The sequence below is a fragment of the Crocodylus porosus genome, unplaced genomic scaffold (assembly GCF_001723895.1).
Source record: "Crocodylus porosus isolate Cpor-Errol unplaced genomic scaffold, CroPor_comp1, whole genome shotgun sequence".
NCBI lineage: Eukaryota > Metazoa > Chordata > Crocodylia > Crocodylidae > Crocodylus > Crocodylus porosus.
In genome coordinates this window covers 4,053,354-4,072,872 of record NW_017728932.1, presented here as the reverse complement: position 1 = coordinate 4,072,872, position 19,519 = coordinate 4,053,354, and the positions used below count along the sequence as shown (strand labels likewise).

The 19,519-nt window shown below is 45.7% G+C and overlaps 1 protein-coding gene and 1 long non-coding RNA gene across 2 annotated transcripts in view; one reads left to right on the top strand and one right to left on the bottom strand.

The window, feature by feature from the left end:
- Positions 1-1,173: 1,173 nt before the first annotated feature.
- Positions 1,174-19,513, bottom strand: LOC109317034. Its single transcript, XR_002102956.1, has 3 exons — positions 19,095-19,513; positions 2,213-2,631; positions 1,174-1,330 (listed from the first exon to the last, which is right to left on the bottom strand). It is a non-coding gene; the product is annotated as an uncharacterized LOC109317034 (long non-coding RNA).
- Positions 18,927-19,519, top strand: part of UBE2G1 (ubiquitin conjugating enzyme E2 G1) — a 43,908-nt gene continuing 43,315 nt past the window's right edge. Inside the window, exon 1 of the mRNA XM_019545457.1 lies at positions 18,927-19,068. Within this exon, the coding sequence (XP_019401002.1) occupies positions 18,942-19,068 (127 nt within the window). The 5' untranslated portion in view covers positions 18,927-18,941. The remainder of the gene's footprint in view (positions 19,069-19,519) is intronic.

Here is a 19,519-nt window from a genome sequence, read left to right as displayed (position 1 = left end):
TCTATCAGTGCTTTTGATCCTGTTTATTTGCAGTCACCCTGTTTGGGCTAAATGCTCTGCAATGTTAATAGTTATCATTTCTGTGAGCAGCCCTGAAGACAAGCCACATTACCAGGCCTTCTCAGAAAGCTAACTCAAAAATGGTCATTAACAAAGGTCTTGTTGAAACACAAACCAGAAATATTCCGGCTTCCTCATCTGGCTATGATCACCTCCCCTTTGTAAACCAAGGAACAGGGGTTAATTTACTCACTCAAAATCAGTCAGAATCTGTGGCAGAACTGAGAACCTGATTAGCACTCTGATGTTAAGAGTGGATATACCTCTGTTCCTTATAACTTCCTTTTTCCCCAGCACACCCAGCTAGCAGAGCAGTTAGCCATGAACCATCTAGGAGAGCGAGAGTTGCACACAAGCTTTCGAGAGTGGATAAGACTACCGTTTGCATTCCTGAGGTATTTGATGCAATTCCCAAAGTTTACAAATGTGCACAGGGATACGGTTTGGGTAAGTCTAAGTTGAAACATTAGGATTTTGTAGCAAAGCAGGAAGCAGCTTGAACAAATTTGCTGAATGCAATAATATTCTACAAAATGTGAGGTAGCCTTAAAGCAGACCTACTTCCTATATGGGGAAACCAGCCCCCAAAGAGTGTTCAATGGAAAGAGAGACCTGGAAAGCAGTAGCAACCACAAGTGGATCAGAGATTAGGACGAGTGCTTTGTTTCTTTTTGAGATTTGTCACCTTGGGCTGGATTTGAACCACATTTAGAACAGAGGGCCCTTAGAAGCTGAGGCACAAGACTGAAAGGAAGAGAAGTGGTGCTGGCTCCTACCCTGGGGGTCTTTAAGAGGAGGCTAGATGTACACCTTGCTGGGGTTGTTTGACCCCAATACTCTTTCCTGCCACGGCAGCGGGTTGGATTCAATGATCTGCTCAGGTCCCTTCTGACCCTAGAAACTATGAAGGAAGCCTGATTTACTAATTGAACCAACAGGTAACTGGTGGGGCAGTTAAGGGGAACAGCAAGTTACAAATATCTACCATGAGGAATGGTGTATGTATGATTTTGAGTTTAAGAGGCACTACAGTGCAGTGAGCCAATAGCATCTCCTATTCAAGCACAATATGTATTCTAATACTACAAAGTGACCAGAGTACTTACATGTTTGTGTCATTAAGCTTCCTTCCAATTTGCACACATCCTTTAGGATTTTAGGAACCTTGGAATATGCTTGCCTATATTGTTGTGAAGAAGCCAGTTGGTAAAGTCATGAAGGAGGAAGTTCCACCTGGCTGGAGCGCTGCTTTCTGTTCCATCTGGGATTCCTTCAAGCATAGAATAAAACAAGTTAAGACCATATTGGCTTACATAAACAAGTTAGACAGTGATGATATTTGCCAAAGCTCTGATTCCAATAAGCAGTTTAACTGGTCTCCACTATTCTACCCAGCACCAGTTACTTTTTTCAGACTAGGGCCAGTCTCTTATCATCTAGCTTTGAAAGTCATCAGGATGCTCCTGTCATAATCAAATCAGGAAAACAGAGTTATGCAACTCAGTGGAATTCAGTAAAGTAGCCAGAGCTGCATGTCGGTTAACAATCTTGGCTATCCTTTGGCAAGATTCCTTGTTATACCAGGTGAAATACTAATCCCTGAAGGGCCATTAAGAGATCACTGCATACTTTATCACTTATCCATTAGACTCACCTAATTACCAGTAAAGCCTCACAGAGGAGGAAGCATTTGCTATGGCTAATGACAAAAGCCATGAACTGACTGCATGAAAATATAGGCTATCCTCTTTAAAAAAATATGTCTCTGCAAAGGTAGAGTATTTGGTATCAGTTACATTGCTTCTCACTAACAATTTCCTTCAGTGTTTTTAGAAAGTTGCAGTTAGGAAGCTTCATTAATGATTTGGACAATGGAATTAAATGCATGCTCAGCAAATCTGCAGAAGACACCAGGATGGGGGGAGTTGCAGACATTCTGGAGGACAAGACTAGGATAAAAAATTAAGTGGACAGACTGGGAAAATGGTCCACAATCAATCATGAGATTCAACAAGGACAACTGCAAAGTCCTACACTTGGGTCAGTGTCACAGCACGACTGGACACCATGTGGGAAGGTTTGCACAGCTTAGGAGGACTGCAAAATACCCAGGCAAAATGCCCGGAAAGGGCTGGAACTGTAAGTTGCTTACCTGATGCAAATACAGGAATGGAGACCACAGAGCAGTGAGCAGAACTATCCCCACAGTTTATAAATATATGCTCTCTGAGACTGGAGAGGTGCATGGGGCGTGACGTCAGACGTCCATGCCAAGAACCAGCTACAAGAGCCTGAACAAAACCGTATGGCGAGGTAGCAGGAAGCAGCCAAGTTGCTGCGAGCTCCAGAACGCCGAGACCAGAAAAGCACCAAGCCGGTTCCACAGCCGGGATACCCAGAGGGGTATCTTTCTCTTCCATGATCCAGGGCCTCCCTGAAAAGTATCTGTCCTGGACCCTAGTACTCAGATGTTAAAAGTGGGATGCGTGAGTGAGGCGGGGACATTACCACTTCTTTTTTTGTTGTCGTATGGCTTGGTTTCTTTTTGTTGCGCTGTATCCTGATGGAGCCCTAGAACAGATCAAAGCCACATGACCAGAATTAATTAAGTGATTATAAGAGTGGGCTACACGATCAGGGAGTCTGTTGAATTAAGAGTGCACATTAATTCACTGGGGGCTCACTTGGCCTGAAAATTATTTATAAACTGACTTGATTTGTACTTTTTAGACCATCATGACTTAATTTATTTCAGATGTTTATGAGTAATTAATTTGATTGTGAACTTCAGTGATTTATGTATTAATGTTAATACCTTGCTTTTGACTTATGAATTAATTATGGAAGAATTGAATCTGGAACATCTCAAGGGCAATCGAACTAATCACATGTGTCGCGTCCCTATAAATCAAGACATTCTTGGAGAAAGAACAATACTAAACCTGGCTGGTTGCCTGCAATTAGAATACCGAGCACCATAATGCCCAGGTTGGCATGTGGATGGGGTGTAGGGAAGGAGAAGCCCCAAGAAACACCCACAAACAGAACATGCCTTAAGGTGGTTGACAACATACCTCCCTTTTATTTTCATTAAGATCAAGAAGTGGCAGGCAAGTAGAGGGAGACCTCCTAAGGGGAGAATGTTCAATGTCTCAGTGTGTCTGCACAGACAGGGGTTTGAGCTCAGGCAGTGCAGTCCCAAGCTGCGCATCACTTACTCTGCTGGCATAGATGGGTACAGTCAGAATAACTGAATACACCAATGCAGACTGTGAAATGACTGGCTGGCTGCAGTTCTGCAAAGAAGGACCTGGGGATTACAGTAGACCAGTGACTCTCAACTAGTGTGATGTGGGACCCTGAGGTGCCTTAAGATCTTTTTGAGGGTTCTGCTGCAGAGTGTCATGTCCCACTCTGGGTGTGCAAGCTTGATTTATAAGATAAACCCAGAGATTTCAAATAGGAATTCATAATGTTTAAATCCAGAAATTTCAAATAGGAATTCTTAGTGTTTAAAACATTCTGACCAGTTGTGGTTTGAGTTCTTTGCAACTGAAGAATTGCTCTATTGGTTTTCCCTTTTTTTTTTTTTTTTTTGAAAGCTAAGAGTGGGCATTTTCCAGGGGGTTGTTTGAGTCTAACAAGGTTGAGAGTTGCAGTAGACCATAAGCTGAATAAGATAAACCACATAGCTCACAACCAAACCGTAAGCTAAACCACACAGCCAACAGTATGTTCTTGTTGCAAAGAAGGTCAACAGCATATTCATTTGTATTATCAGGAGCATCACTTTGAAATCAAGGAAAGTGATTCTTCTGCTCCGTTGACCATTTGTGAGGCCTCAGCTGAAGTACTGTGTTCAATTTTGGGCCCCATGCTTCACAAAGGCCGCAGACAGGTTGGAAAGAGTCCAGTGAAGAGTGACAAAATTATTAGGGGTGTGGGAAGCAAGACTTATGAGGAAAGGCTAAAAGAAGTATGGTTATTTAGTCTGGAAAAGGTTGTGGGGGCAGGGAGGGGATTAGATAACAGTCTTCAAATACCTGGAAGGTGATTACAGAGAGGGCAGAGGCAGGCTTTCCTCTGTGGCCTAGGAGCAATGGCCTTAAGCTGCGGCAGAGTAAATGTAAATTGGAGACTAGGAGGAACAACGGTTACAAACAAAGAACAATAATCGCAAACTCGCAGAGAGAAGATTTGGGCTAGATATCAGGAAAAACTTCTTCATAGTAAGGGTGGTCAAAATTTGGACTGGACTTCCAAGGGAGGTGGTGCTCTCCCTTACCTTGGGTGTCTTTAAGAGAAGGCTGGATATGCATCTGGCTGGGGTCATCTGACCCCAGCACTCTTTCCTGCCTAGGCAGGGGGTCAGACTCAATGATCTGTTGAGGTCCCTTCTGACCCTAGCATCTATGAATCTATTAACTTTCTGATGGGGGGGAGGGGGCATCAAGCATAGGAACAGACTACCTAGAGAAGTTATAGGATCTCCATTCTTGGACCTTTTCAAGAACAGGCTGGCTAGATGCTTGGCTGGGATGGTTTAGTCACAGACGATCCTGACCTGAGCAAGAGCCTGGACCAGATAACCTTGTAAGGTTCTTTTCAGAACTATTTCCTATCATCCTATCATCCTCATCCTTAGAGAAGTAGAGGACATCCTTAACTATTAATGAAAGTGGTGGCAAATGCACTATCCCCTCTGGGATAACACACAACATTTATGCCACCACACACCATTGTTGGCATTAAGAAGCTAAAGTTTTCTTTTTATGGTACCTAAGTTTTGTCTTCCTTTTGCCTTTGTGTAACACTAGGTAACATCACACTGTATTAGTTGTGACATACTAATCGCAAGCATCTTCCCTTTCATAAAGTGTTTTTCATGCCAAGCTTCTACGCGAGTTACATATAGCATCACTGAAAGGCAGCTACCTCAAGAGCATGAATTAAAAGAGGTTTTAGCTAATGGCAATCCTATGCCCACTTCAGTGACAAGTGATCAGTATTAGCTTTTCTACAGGGTCCAGAAATAATCTACAGAAACCGTCTAGAAAAACTTCAGTCAGTCAGCTCATATTCATTCCCTGAAAGCAAGGGCAAAACACCTTTAAAGGAGAACAAGTGTCCCTTGGTTCTAATGAAAACCTAAGATGTGGGAGACCCAGGTTCAATTGCCCGTTCTGACACAGCCTTCCCGCAACCACGGACAAGCCACTTAGTCCCTCTCCATCTCAGGTTCCTATTTGTTAAGCAAGTGGCACCACCTTTGAAGGGGTGAAAGGAGAAGATATAATACATTAAAATAGTGCCTTTATCTTATAAGCTACAAGGGACAGCACGTCTTTAGCATTCCTTGTATGGATCTTCCTTGTTTTCTGTATTGTTCTCTTATGCCTTAAATCCTCCGTATGTGCTATGACAGTAGTCCTCTCTCCAGCATTATTAATGTTTCCAAGCAAACAGTCATTAACTCAACCGGTCCCTTGATAACACTCGAAACAAACACGTACATGGTATACATTCAAACCCGCTGTCGGTGCTGAAGGAAGTCTTCCTTCATCTGCACCTCTCGGGAGGTTGACAAGTCCCTGAAGATATTCTATTCTTATTAGAAACAAGCCAACACCTTGGCTGCTGTCCACACCCTGAAAATTAACTCATTCTTCCATTAACTCATTCTTCCATGAAAATTAACTCGCTCTTCCACTTCAGTGCCCCATTTTTACTGTGTTAGTGCCTGCAAAGTAAGACACACTGCTAAAGGAAATACACAGTCCACTGCGACTGTTCTCTCCTTATTTCTGGTGTATTACATCATTCTCCATCCATCACCTCCCTTCTGGGTTATCATGTTGCTTGCCTGCATTAACTCACCTCACAACTCCTCGTGCTGTTTTAAAAGCACAGCTAAACAGACACCAGAGATTTACTAATGTGCTAGATCACAGCGCTACCTACCAGATTCTGGTTTATTGCTTTCAAGAATATAAGATTTTATTCTCTTAGCTTCTTAAAACACAGATACATATTTTGATCATAAATATCTCAAAAGACGACACAGGGCCTTCGCCTAGCCGTATTTACGGTACCGCTAAGTCTCTAGAAGCATTATTTGACCGTGACAGTCTGTGATTTTGACGGCATGTACCACACGCTATTCTGAGGCAGGTCTTTATAGTCAGTTTGCTAACTAAGAAGGAGGTATTTCCGTGGTTAGGGGAAAAGATGGCAATTCCAGAGACCTGTGAGAATCTCTGCTCTAACCTAAGTCCCTCTGTACCACGAACAAGTCAGGCTGTTTATGCCTCAGTTTCCGCATCAGCAAAATGGGCACAGCAGCACTGCCTGACTTCACAGCAGCGTCTGAGGATGGAAACTGTGGCAGGGCACTGAGGGGCCTGCTACTTGGAAAGCCAGAGTAGTGGCTCAGGTGCTGGTGGCTAGGGGCAACCGGAGGGAGTTAAGGACGCACACCTGTCTGGCCAGCTGAACGGACGGGGCAGGGCCTGGCTCAGACATAAATCGCAGGCCAAAACCCAGACAGAGGGCAGCCCGAGGCCAAGGAGGAAGGAGCTCGGCCCTGAATGTCTGACAAGGAAAAGGCCTGGACGTGCGAGCAGCTCGTGGCGCGGGTGAGAGACGGAACGCCTGTGGCGTGGTTCGGAGGACGTTTCAGCCACGAGGCGTAGATTTGTGTTATAGCCGAGGGGCCTGTGCTTTGGTTGTTGGTGAGGCTATAAGGGGATGGAGGAGGCCTCATAGGGGCCCCGAGCGTGGGCAGTGCGAGAAGCCCCGGAGAGTGGGCAGTGACCATGAAACCAAAAAAGGTGCAGCAGAGGGAGCGTGCCTCCCAGACCGCCAGAAAGGACAGTGCAGGGACGGCATTGATCCAAAGCGTCCGTAAGGGCGCAGCAGAGGGGGAGGTATCAACCCCGAGCGCCAAGGCCAAGGCGCAGTATTGGGGGAGGGCTGACGCCGAGTACCCAGAAGGCAGAACAAGGCCGTGGAGAACCTGAGCGCCAGAGAGGCTCGGGGTGAGCGAGAAGGCCCAGAGAGAGAGGGGCAGCGACCGTTTGAGCACCGTGAGGTGCCGTGTGAGGCGGGACTCCAGAGAGCCCGAGTGAGACGGGACTGTGAAGGGACAGAGCGTCAACAGGACACGGAGCGGGGCAGGGCTGTAGAGCGCCCAGGTGCCGAGGAGACCGAGGCGGGTCCGGCGCGTAGCAGGAAACCGTAGCCAAGGAGCCCCCCTACAATAAATACATAACATCGAAGACGTGGCGGGCGAGATGCTGAGAGTGCTTGGAAAACATTTGACACGGTACGGAGGGCACCGTAAGGTCCCATCCTGCTACAAATACATTCAGGAATGAGACCAGCACTCTCACCATGGTATAAGGGACCATACCATCGACAGATAAACGTCAAAGAGCAGAGAAAATCTTTATTTTGAGGGGGCTTTTATTCCCCCTTGCCACACACAAATCCTTCAACTTAGAATACAGGCTTTCACTTCTGTTTGATACCTAATACAAGAGAAAAGATAAAACATCTGACGACCAAACCCCCAAGGCATTTTGTCACCTGCCTGTAGCGTCACTAAACAACTGAGACTGGGCACCAAAACTGATGTTCAGCCTTATATCCTTTCTTCCAGCTGTGTTCAGATAGAGGCAAGTTGAAATAAGGCATCTAAAAATTGCATCATATAAAGTTACAAGTGACTTAGGCAAAGTATGGGCTTTTTCTTCCCTGCCTAGAGACATGTTAGCTGTTGCCCACTTTGAAATTAGACAATTTTGCTTTTCCGAGAAGAGAGTTTTAAGATGCCAATATCAGAATTTCATGATTTCCCCTTGTTTGTATCTAGTTCACGTCCAGGATTGATGTGTGTGAGTGTGTCAAGCATATGGAAGAGACAGGAATACAAGAAAACTAGAAAGACAAAGTAGTACAGTGCAGCCTACTTGTATTTAAGCTAAATATAAGCAGGCAGGCAACTCTTCCCTGCTGCACTTGTCTACTTTGTTCTTGTGAACAGGCAGCATATTGGAGTTTACAAACGCTGAATGATACATCTTCCCCTAGGCTAAAGTGAAGGATCCCTCTTGTGGGTTTGAGCTCTTTTTAGAGATGAATGACTATTGACTCCCCCTTTACTTTGGTTTGAGAAAGCAGCCAAATATCCTACTTAAGGACCAACTTCAATACACTCCAAAGTGACTGCCCAGATGATATAAATGGGTAATGCTTAGTTTTTAGCCATACCCCCTTGCAATGTAACACTATGATCTCTTAATTCAAATACTGTAAGACTGAAAGTCATACCAGTATGAGACTCGTCTTTGCTGGTATGAGTGTTTCAACTGACTTCAGTGGGACTACTTGTCTGACTGAAAGCTAAAAGAGTTTGCTATTGTAGCATGCTAAGCAGAGTTGAGAAGGGCTCTTGTTTTCAAAGTCTAGGACAGTTGCAGGAGATGCCCAAGTCACAAAACAAGCATTAATGGATTACGCAAGTCACTTCATCTTGTTGCCTATATTTTCCAGCCTGCATAGTGCTATTTCTCTTCCCTTACAATGTTCTAATCCTTAATTCACTTCTATTGAAGAAATACTTTCAAACTCCCTTTAAGAAAATGCTTCTTTAAAAAAAAAAAAAGCCACAAAAGTAAGGACGCAAATGTAAACCAGTGGAGCAATTCAGTTGCTTAAGCAGCCAAATATAGCTCAAGCCACCTGCGTTTTCATCACCCCAAAGGAGTTCACAGTATAGCATCTACAGAAAAACAAACTGATTTTACTTTGCAAAGAAGATGAGACGAAGCCAACGCTGGAGTTATACCCACAACCAGATAACAGACCTTCCTACCCAGTGACATTCTTCTTAGTTTCTTCCACCCACCTCCAGTAGTTAGTCTTCTGGAACGTCCTTCCTTACTCCCAAATCCAGTTTTCAACGAGTTCAGGAGCAGATGCAGTTCTTTCATTATAAAAACTTAGTTTGCTTCCCAAACCAGAATAAGCCTTTTATACCTGTTATTACCTGCTCTGAGCCTTTCCAGACAAAGTGGGATATACATCTGAATAATAGTAATTACTGCATCCGCACAGAGAGGGTTGCTTCTGCAAGTACACTAATGTCGTTCAAATGGCATGCTCTCTAGTCTAGACAAGCTCTTGGTGCTTGGACTACTTTGGGGTCCCATTGTACCGGGTCAGGTAGATCATTTGTCTCTGTAAGTATATGCTTCAGTTTATATACCAAGAAATATTTACAAACACCAGCAATGTACTGCTTTTATTTTTCCTCCTGTGAAGAGAGCTTGAGATAAGCTGTTGATGGAACATGTTGTCTTTATTTAGCGCTTTGTTTCCCCAAGGCTCTGTGTGCTGAAATACAAGATTCAACTCTTAGTAGGGTTTTTTAAATGCTAAGCTGTCGAACATCATTTAAAAAACAGAAGATGCTCTATCACTGCCATTCATTTTAGCTGCATGTCATTTTAAGAATTTAATTTATGCCTGTCATTTAAGACAGACAAGCACTGGCAATCTAAGTAAAAGCATCTTGGAGTGAATGTCTTAAGGCAAGAAAAAAAGCGTTCAAATTGATCCCAGTGAAAGGAGAGCAGCAAACCTATATACATGACAGTAGCTTAGTCATTCTGTACCACCACTCTTCCATCCATGACTGGTAAAAATAAGTCTGTGCCTACATTCGGGCTCTCCTATCTTTCCTGCTTACATGGATATAAAGCAGGGGTGGGTAATTATTTTGGCTGGAAGGTCACTTAATGAGTTTTGGTGAGCTGTCGAGGGCCTCATGTAAAATATCTCAGAAGCTATCATTTTAACAAAGTATATATTAAAAACCAAACATCTACTGTAACATATTTTGATTACATTTCAAAGAAATAATTTTTGCCCTGATTTATGTTGAGTAGTGTACACAGAGGTGATTGCATGACAGCTCAAAATAAAGTCTTAGTCTTGTATAGTGTGTGTGTAGGGGTGTGCATGGAGGGTGGCTGTGTGGGTAGGGGGGCTGCTGACATGCTAGGGCCTAGGAGCTGACTGGGAAGGGAGGGGTGGGGCAGGAGGCACATGCAGCACAGCTTGCCTGGCCAGTGTCATGCAAGTGTAGTTTTTGCCCCCACACCCCACCAATCCAGCCCATGGCTGCCCCATGGCATTCTGCCCTGCCTGCTCTCACCGGGGGCAACCTATGCTGTACTCCCATCCATGCCTACAAACACCACCCCAGCCCTGGCCCCGGCCGCAGCCAGTATGAACAGCTTCATGGCACAGCTGCTTTCCATCCACTTGGCTGATGCAAGAGGCTGCTCATCATGCCAGGTGGACAGATTGAATGGAAGGAGGCCTGGAGCTGGAGCCCTGCGCACTGGGGCAGGAGCCTTCCGGCTGCAGCTTCCTCCCTGGCCTAGCTGGGCACGTGGTGCCCCGTGTGCACTCCTATGGCTGTCATCATTTCTCCACACTACCCGCTGCCCACAGTTGTGCTGCAGGAAGAGGAAGAAGAGGAACAGCTGGAGGTGGGAGGAGCTGAGTAATACCTGGGGAGCTGCAGCAGTAGCAGCCCTGCCAGGAAGCTGTGCATGCTGGCTGGGGCCTGGGCAGTGCTCAGTGGGCACAGGGCACTGCCCTCAGGGGCTATGGGATGCTGCAGGTGGGAGCAGGCAGGGCTCAGCCCCTATGGGAATGCCACAGGGGCAGCCACGGGCCAGATACAATTAATTCGCAGGTTAAGATCAAGCCCATGGGCTGTAATTTTCCCACCCTTGATATCGGTGACCAGCCCACAAGAACAAGACAGTAGAAAGGTCATGATATGTACTTTTTCCCCAACTAGGTCTTTCTTTTTAAGAGATAAAAGTTTTGAAAAAAATTCAAAAGGACAACAATCTGTGTTAAGGCATTTATTAAAATTGTTCAGATTAAATAAAAAAAAAGAAAGATGTGCATGCATGCTTGCTACTAACATTGCCAAACGCAGGGCACTAAACCAGCAGACATTTCTGGCTAAGCAGAGTCTGTTGAAGTCCTGAACAAAAAATGTTGACTGTACTGGCAGAAGAAGCTATTGCTAAGAGAAAGTTTGCTTAGTTTCAGTTTATTGAACAAGTTCAGTTCAATGACTAGTTCATTCAGAGTTGAGAAATCAATTGGGAGTTGAAAATGCAGGAAAGCATGTTTTCCTTTTTTAATCCATGAATAAAAACCAAGATGTGGGATGAAGAGATCTATTAGTACTAACATGTTGAAGGACACAGGGACCAGAAACAATCACTTCAATTCATTAATAGATAATACTTCCTTGTGCACTAAACATTTTAAACACAGGCCATATTTTGATAATTTTACATAAGTAAATCTACCACGTGTGCTGAACACTTTCTTGCCTCCCCTCAATTAATTTTTTATAAATACTATTTTGTGCTTAGAGTCAAATACCAATTATCCACCTAATCCGGCCGGACACAAGTCAAAATAAGGGATGTCATTCACTGTCTTCCATTACTTAGATGCTACTTCTTAATGGAATAAGAACCACTTGAATATATATGTTAAGCTATATAATTGCTACCGAGGTGCCACTGCTGCCATCCCCTCCAGGTTTACAAAGTGTAGCAGCAAACTGTACCAAGGAAGGCTCATTTTGCAAGATTTTTCTTCTATGTCTTCATTCTTCTTTTTTCATATGGCATCAGATATCAAGTTCCAAATCTATAAGCCACTGTCTGGTATTATTGCTCAATGTATGGATTCCACCTACCCCATCTGGGCATTTGTAAAGACTGCAGCTTTTGATTAAATCTTGTGCTGTTTCTTGGACGCCGCATTCAGACAGGGGGCTGTCCAAGAGGTTCATCTTTTGAAGTGTTTTAAAATATCCATATCCAGATCACAGTCTGTTCAACTTGACCCATGCTTCTCTGTCAAGGTTTTGCCCAATGGGGGACTCATCTGGTGTTGGTATAAAATGCTGTAGGAATAGGCCTGACTTTTCTCAGCAGTCAGCCCACTCTGTTGCTGCCCCGGTATCTTCCTTTATCCATCATCAGCCTACATCTGCATCTCTTCTCCCCTGTTCCAACAATTGCTGCTCCTTCTAGTTCAGTGGTTCTTTACTTTTTTTGTACCAAGACTCATTTGTAAACTTTGATGGCTAGTCCTGACCCAGTAAATAGTTTAAATAGAAAAAGGCCCCCTGGCCCTGCCAGTGCCCCTCATTCCCAAACCACAGCCCTGCTGGTGCTCCTCACTCCTGACCTGCTGCCTCAGGACCCTATCCCATGGTGTGTGAGGCAGGAGGGGTGGGGAAAGTCATCCCCCCACCCTCTCTCTGATTTGTGCACCCACAGTGGGCATGGGGCTGCAGCCTGGTTGGACCAGCACCGGCAGAAGCTGTGTCCGTGACCCAGCAGGCAGGACTTGGCACAGGAGGGCAGAGTGGGGCAGTGAGACGCATTGCTGCCACTGCTGCCAGAACCCCTGTACCAGCCATGCCATCAGCAGCATGAAGAGTAATGGATTGGGGGAGGGGGGAAGCTGCACTGCCCTTACTTTCTCCTGCTGCCAACCACTTGTGTGCCAGGCCGCAGCTCTACCCTGCCTCCATGGCCCAGCTGCTGCTGCTGCTCCCCAGGCCACAGCTCTACCCTGGGGAGGAGGTGGGGTGGCAGGCAGTGTCACCTGTGCCTCCCTGACTTGTAATCTATGCCCCACCCCAACAGACTTACCTGCAAGGAGCTGCGCTCCATGCTGCCTAGCTGCCACATGCATGTGTGCACGTGCATATGCACATGGCACCCACTGCCCGATTGCCCTCCTCCTGTTCCCCTCAGCCCCAACCAGCCCCTTGCAGGCTGGAACTCTGCCAGCCTGCAAGGGGAAATGCAGTTTCCCCACATTGTTCTCCTTTAAAGGATAATCCATCTTTTAAAGTTTGATAGATTTTTTTTAAGGTTTGTTTGTGACCCTTTCATATATTCTTACGACTCACTTTTAGGTCGTAACTCACAGGTCGAGAATTGCTGTTCTAGTGCATTATCTGTGAATTGCTGCTGCCTGACACCCTGAAGACCCCCCACAATAAATACTCCATATAAGACTCGGCCAGAGCAAGCACCAGGCCATTTCTTTTATATTTTTTCTTATTCACATGAGGAGTCTTTTGGCTTCCAAGGCTACACTCTTCAGAATTTATGCTCCTAGGGGAGCCAAGGTTTCACAACGGGGGTGCCAGGCCAAAGCTAGGTCTGAAGGAATACAGCCCTATCATACCACCTAAATATTGATGCAACCAAAATTCAGCAACTTTTTAAAATATTTGCAGCAGTTTACAGGTCCAAAAGGGAACCTCGCTTCCTCCTCTACCACAAAGAGCTATATAGTTTAACTGTATCTTTAGAGGTCCATAAGTATACCAGGTTTTTTATAGCATCTGAACAGCCATTTGAAGGTTTAAAGGTACTCAAGTCTAATCAATTCCTATCTGCTTTGAAACTATTTCCCCCCAAATAGAGCTAGTCAGTGGGTGCTGTTACACTTCAACATTGTTCTAATTACATCAAAACAAGTCAGAGCACTTGAAGATGGAGTGAGATTCCAACAAGATAGGTGTCTGAATATACTGTGCGTGAACTGGAACACATAAAATATGAATTTATCATCTGGGACGTTAAATTCGCACTAACGTTACATTGCAGGTTAAGAGTTCAATCCTATTTCATTGCAGTCAATGGAGTTTTTCCTTTTGATTGAAAAACAGGAACAGGATCAAAGCCTGGTTTGGCTCTCAGAACTTCAGGTTAGATTTAGAATAATCCTTTGTTTTCAAAAGCAGTCTTGTTGACTAGGACAAGAAATATTAGGCTACATCTTAAACCTTGGCTGTTCAACTTCTTAGTGGCTGGGGGCCACACCAGCAGGGGCCATGTTCTCCCCCTCACTCCTCCAGCTGCAAGCTCTCCTAACACTGTATGGGTGGAAGGGTCTCCTCTCCCTCCACTGCTACACTAGGAAGGTGGCAGCTCCTTCCCCATCCCTGGCTGCGGGATCCCCTGGCACTGCAGGTTGTGCTGGTCCCTGCCACCCTACTCTATCTCAGCCTCTGGAGCAGGGGCACGAGGTGAAAGCCAGAAGGGAAGGGGAGCATGGAGTCCCTGACTGCAGCAGCAGCTGGAACAATGAGGATAGTGGCAGTCAAGGGGTGGGGGAGCTACAAATTAATCACTTACCAGACACATGTGGCCATGTCCTAAATTATTTGTTGTCCCCATTTAGGGGATGGTCAGGATCTTAAAAACTGAAGGGAAAAACAACCAAACCTCATCATAAAGTGAAATCTTCCTAAGGATGAGTTTACTGTGGGGAGAATTCAGCAGCAACTAGTGCCAGCTTATTTACTGTGCTAAGTCGGCACGAGTCCAATACTTTTGCATGTTATACCCTTTACTTTCAGCCCCTGACCATCAACACTTCTTAGGTGCTCCTCAAAAGTATATGCTGGCTCGCATTGCTCACTGAAGCAAGTCATGACCCTCAAGAATCTTTGCAATGGCTCACAGGATACTTTTGGCAGAAAAGCATCTTGTTAAAGTGGCTAAGAAAATTTGCTTTAGCAGAATGCTTTAGACAGGGCCTGAAGCCATATGAATACTGATAACTCTTTAACGAGTTAGAAAGAGGACTGGACTATGACCAAACCCCACACTCTTTCCTCACTGATTTTATTGGCAATTTCAAGGATTCATGTGCTAGGTCCCCCTCGCTTCATTTTTTCACTTCCTCAACTACGTTACTCCATCAGAAGTTACTCACCACAAGAACCAGGGGCTTTGGAGCATGCTGGAATGCTGCTGGGCACATTAGGGAATGACCAAATGATGCAAATTAAATCACATAAGTCTGAAGGTAAATATTATATCCATATGTCAACATACTTGCAAGATGAAGCACAATCATATAAGCAGGGACCTGGATTGGGAGCTGAAGCCAGACTGGACTTTTGGCTCTGACAGCGCTTTGTTCACAGATCTTAGCTAAATCAAGTCACTGCTACACAACTGTTTCCCTTCCTACTGCTTTTTCCATCTCACACATTTGGATTCTAAGCTTTACACAGGAGCATGGACTATCCTACTACATGTTCACACAACGCTAACTTAGAAAGACTCCAATTACAGTTGGGGTATGTAGGCATGACCGCAATACAAGGGAACAAAACTGTGCTCAGATACTGCAGGGAAGTGAGGTGCGCTATACAAGGTGTGCTGGAATACTGCAGTGCTTGCTTCCAGGTCCTTGACCTGTGCTTGCCAAACTGCCAGCTCCTTTTCTCACAGGATTTCCCCCCAAGCCCCAGTGGAACTCAACCCAGCAACATTTGACTAGGAGTTGAACTTCTGAACCCTCTAAATAGGAGTGGGTTTCAACTCAGGTAAAACAGCTTTGGCTAGATGTAGCGTTGGTCCCAGGGTCTAGTTTTTTTTATATGTAAAGCACATATAGTCAGAAACAGCACAGAAACAAAATAAATCTACAGAATAGGGAGGTTGACAAAGAAGGTGAACCCAGCAAACTCATCTCCTTTCTGCTAAATCCTCTCCAGCAGAATAGCTTGCAGAACATTCACTTTTAGGATGAAGCTGTGAGCACTTTTAGGTTGAAAGCCTGCACAGCACTTGTGAACGATTTCAACTCACTCCAGGTCCACTGGCACAGAGTGGTGTTTCAATTTAGCCACTCCTACACCAGGGTGATATAAAGTGTTGGGGGGCTAGACTGCACAGGCTGACAGCAGCTCAGCGAGCTAATCCTTTCCTTTGGTGACTCTCAGGCTCCAGAACCTAAGGAGTTAAAAAAAAGAAACCAGACGTGCAGCCCTTCTGTTACGGGTTACAAAGGCAACTGCAGATTGAGCTGGATATAAAGAGTTGCCAGACTACCTTTCCGAAACGGTAAGTAAGAGGTATGACATGCTCCCATGTGTCTCAATATAATAGTAATTGTCCATGCTGCCACTGAAATTTCACTTCACTGATCACAGCATATAAGACAGACATATTATGGGTCTACAGGCCATTTACCGCATGTGGTGCACATAGGAAAAGGTTAGGTGTACTACATGCACACCACTTTCCCATAGCCAGATCTCTATAACTAGCTTATTGTGGTGCAAGAGGTAGGACCATTCTCATCTATTCTGATTGACTGTTTTACCAGCTGCTGCTGTCTATTTTGATTGACCATTACTGATGTTCTGATTGACCAATCCTGGTTTTGGCCAAGAAATTAAATCACACCAGCAGAGGCTACTGACAATATGAGCCCAACCAGAAGAGCTTTTACTGACGTACCGCTTGGTACCTTGTTTTGGGATGGGCGTATCTTTAACACCACGGGATCCAGGGTCAAACCAGACACCATGATCAACACTATTAAGTTGCTATGAGTGAAACTCTGATTCTGTAAACATTCAAAGTACAACTCCCCATGGTTGCTGACCCTAAGACAAACAGGCTTCAAGCAATACCTCTGCAGCAAGTGAAACGGTATCAACAAAGACTACTGTAATGGCAGTTGAATTTAGGCCACCGAATGGGAAAAACATCTAAGAAAGAGATGGGAAGGTACCTATTAACTGCCCTTCTACGGGCTGCAGAGATAGGGAAAGGCAGCCTCTCTGCAGGCTTACCAGCTAGTAAGTGAATTCAGTAAGGAACAGTTGCAGTACTAAGATGTTTATTCAATGCCATATGGGGATTCAGGGTACTAACACAATAGAAGAGATTCACTTCCACTGGTGTAGGGGAGGTACGCCTCCTCTGGGTACTAGTATTTGCTACAATGCAGAGGGAGAATGTGTGTACCCTGGAAGGACAAGTACCATTTCCACCCCAACTAAGGAGAAAAAATAGTTTCATGCTATTGCTGGGGCTCCTTGGGAGTTTTGCTTGCTGTTGGGAATACACTAGTATGACTCAGTCAAAAAAACAAAAAAATCCTCTCCCCAACAAACAGGAGGACCTATTCCAGTTTTGTCTGGTTAAATGCAAATCACTTTGATAGAGGAGACTGCAGAACTCTTAACCACCTCCCACTATCACATATGCAGTATCTTTATAAGCCAGGCCCTGATGCCAGAAATAAAGGGAATCCAGGTTATCCATCCCGCTTTACACTACACCCTCCTGGACCTACTACAGTATGGTTTTCTTCCTCTTACAGAAAAGGGTGATAATATACACCACTCACAGGAGAGGTGTTTTTGCCAGTGATTGAGTTCATGGAAAGGTGGAGAAACACTGGATTATGTTGCAATAGGATACAGAAGCATTTGAAGTGGCCTCCAGTTCTTGGAGATGGTCAGGTCCTCTATTAATAGATTTGTCAGAAATGTAGATTCCTGCCAAGATTGACATCTAGTACAGGAACTTTTGTTAACCCAGTGCTAAGTTGAATGGCATTAAGAATTAAGCCTGCTTTTTACACACCCTGGAGATTTACCATCCACGTAAGCTACACTTGCTGTCCTCATCAACATGCCCGCTACCCAATGCAAGTAGGTGCTCACCTCAGCCTATCTTGTACTTTGCTGATAAAAGTACAGGCACTGTGAACCAGTGGTGTTCATGAGGGGGACAAAACAACTGTGACAGGTACTGAGACGAGTTACTCGCATTTAACGAGCATCATGATGCTTGTTCTTTATAGTGACTAACCCAGTTTAAAAACAGCCATATCTTATTGCCAGTCAACAGGGTAATCTAGTTACCCCAGTAGAGTAGCAGTTTGACACATGAAGAAAAAATTTCCCTTGCATACGTATAGGCCTGAGTCACACCACTGTTGCATACACATGTGAGCAAGCACATACCCAAACTTCTTCCACCAGCCTTGGGATACTCAACAGAACCTTAAGAAATTCTGCTTGGATGACACTGCCTAACAAGCAGGATACAACTCCAGTTTAGAGTTGCCCTAATTTTCACTGACATACTTGTGAACTACTCGATCAAAAGAGACTCCTTAATGATCTGGAATCTCTCCCCCCAAATCTGAGAGAGTTTAACGCTTCTCTCACCAGTGACCACTTAACAGGAACAATCTACTGACACGAGCTATTGAATGCTTCCCAGATAGGATTAGCTAGTTCAGAATAAAGCTGCAGTAAGTCCTGTTTAACAAGAGGCACACTGAAGCCCATTCCACATTCAGGCCTCACGAGCCACTGTTTCATGTTGACTAATAAAGCATGCACACAAGAAGCACTCACTGTCACAGTCACAGTATCGCTCTGTTCTTGATACCTAGCCTCCAGAGCTGGTACAGCTGCTTAATGCATCCAATTTTCCGGGGCAGAAACTGCAAATTTAACCCCACACTGCTATGCACAAGGTGCACTTTTAAGTAAATTTATCTAACAGTGCTAGTTCTGACATGCATGAGATAAAATTTAGGATTGGAGACTATACTTTAATGAAGCTGCACAGCTGCCTCCCTCCTTAAAAGAGGCTTTGGCAGTAGCATCGGTGGGATCAGAACGAGGGGTTCCCATCTCAGTTTTCAAGTCTCTGCCATTATCTAAATGTAACAACCTAAGGATACACAGCCTGGATCAGAAGACCCTGGGAAGGCTGCAAGGAGAGGAGGAGACAGGACCAGAAGGAAGTGCATGTCACAGTGCAATATAGGAAGCAATAGTAGCAGGGTTTGCTGAAAGCCTAACCGCTATCAGAGGTTAGCAGAACTGCTCTGCCAGCCTAGTTTCTTCTCCCTTAATATTAACTGCTGACTCATCTTGCAACCAAAGTGGGGCCACGGCTCCTCTCACAAAACAGGTGGTCTTGATGGAGGGAGCTGCAACGTGCAGCGGCAGGGCCGCAGACGGGAACTTCCAGTTGCCAGCCCGGCCCCACGCCTCTGGTCCCAACCTTGCTACTCCCCTGGCGAAGCTTTACCAAGGGCACGGCCCAGGTGAGTGCCCGCGGCCCCGCGCTCACCCCTCCCCCTCGAGGGGCCACGTGCTAGGCTGCAGCTGCCGCTCTCCTGCTTCCCAGCATGCCCCGCGCTCCCCACCTCGTGCTCACGATTCCCAGAATGCACCTGGCCCGGGACCCTCTTAAAGGGCCCGCTCGCCCCATCGGGGCGGTACCTGTGCTGTCCCGGGCCGGGCCCAGGCGCCCTTGTGAGAACGGGCGGCGACGGCTTCGTGTCGCTCGGGGCCACGTGCTGTGCTAAGCCGGGGGGGTCTCTTCCAACTTCCCCTCCTGGCACACGAGCACTGCTGCTGCCTTCCCCGCGGGCCCCGGCCCGAACCCAGAGCTGACCTTCCCAAAATGGCGGCGGGGAGGTCCGGCGGGCCCTCCCCAAGATGGCGGCGCGGCCGGGCCGGGAGTTCGTAGTGCGCGTGCGCGCCGCGGCCCGG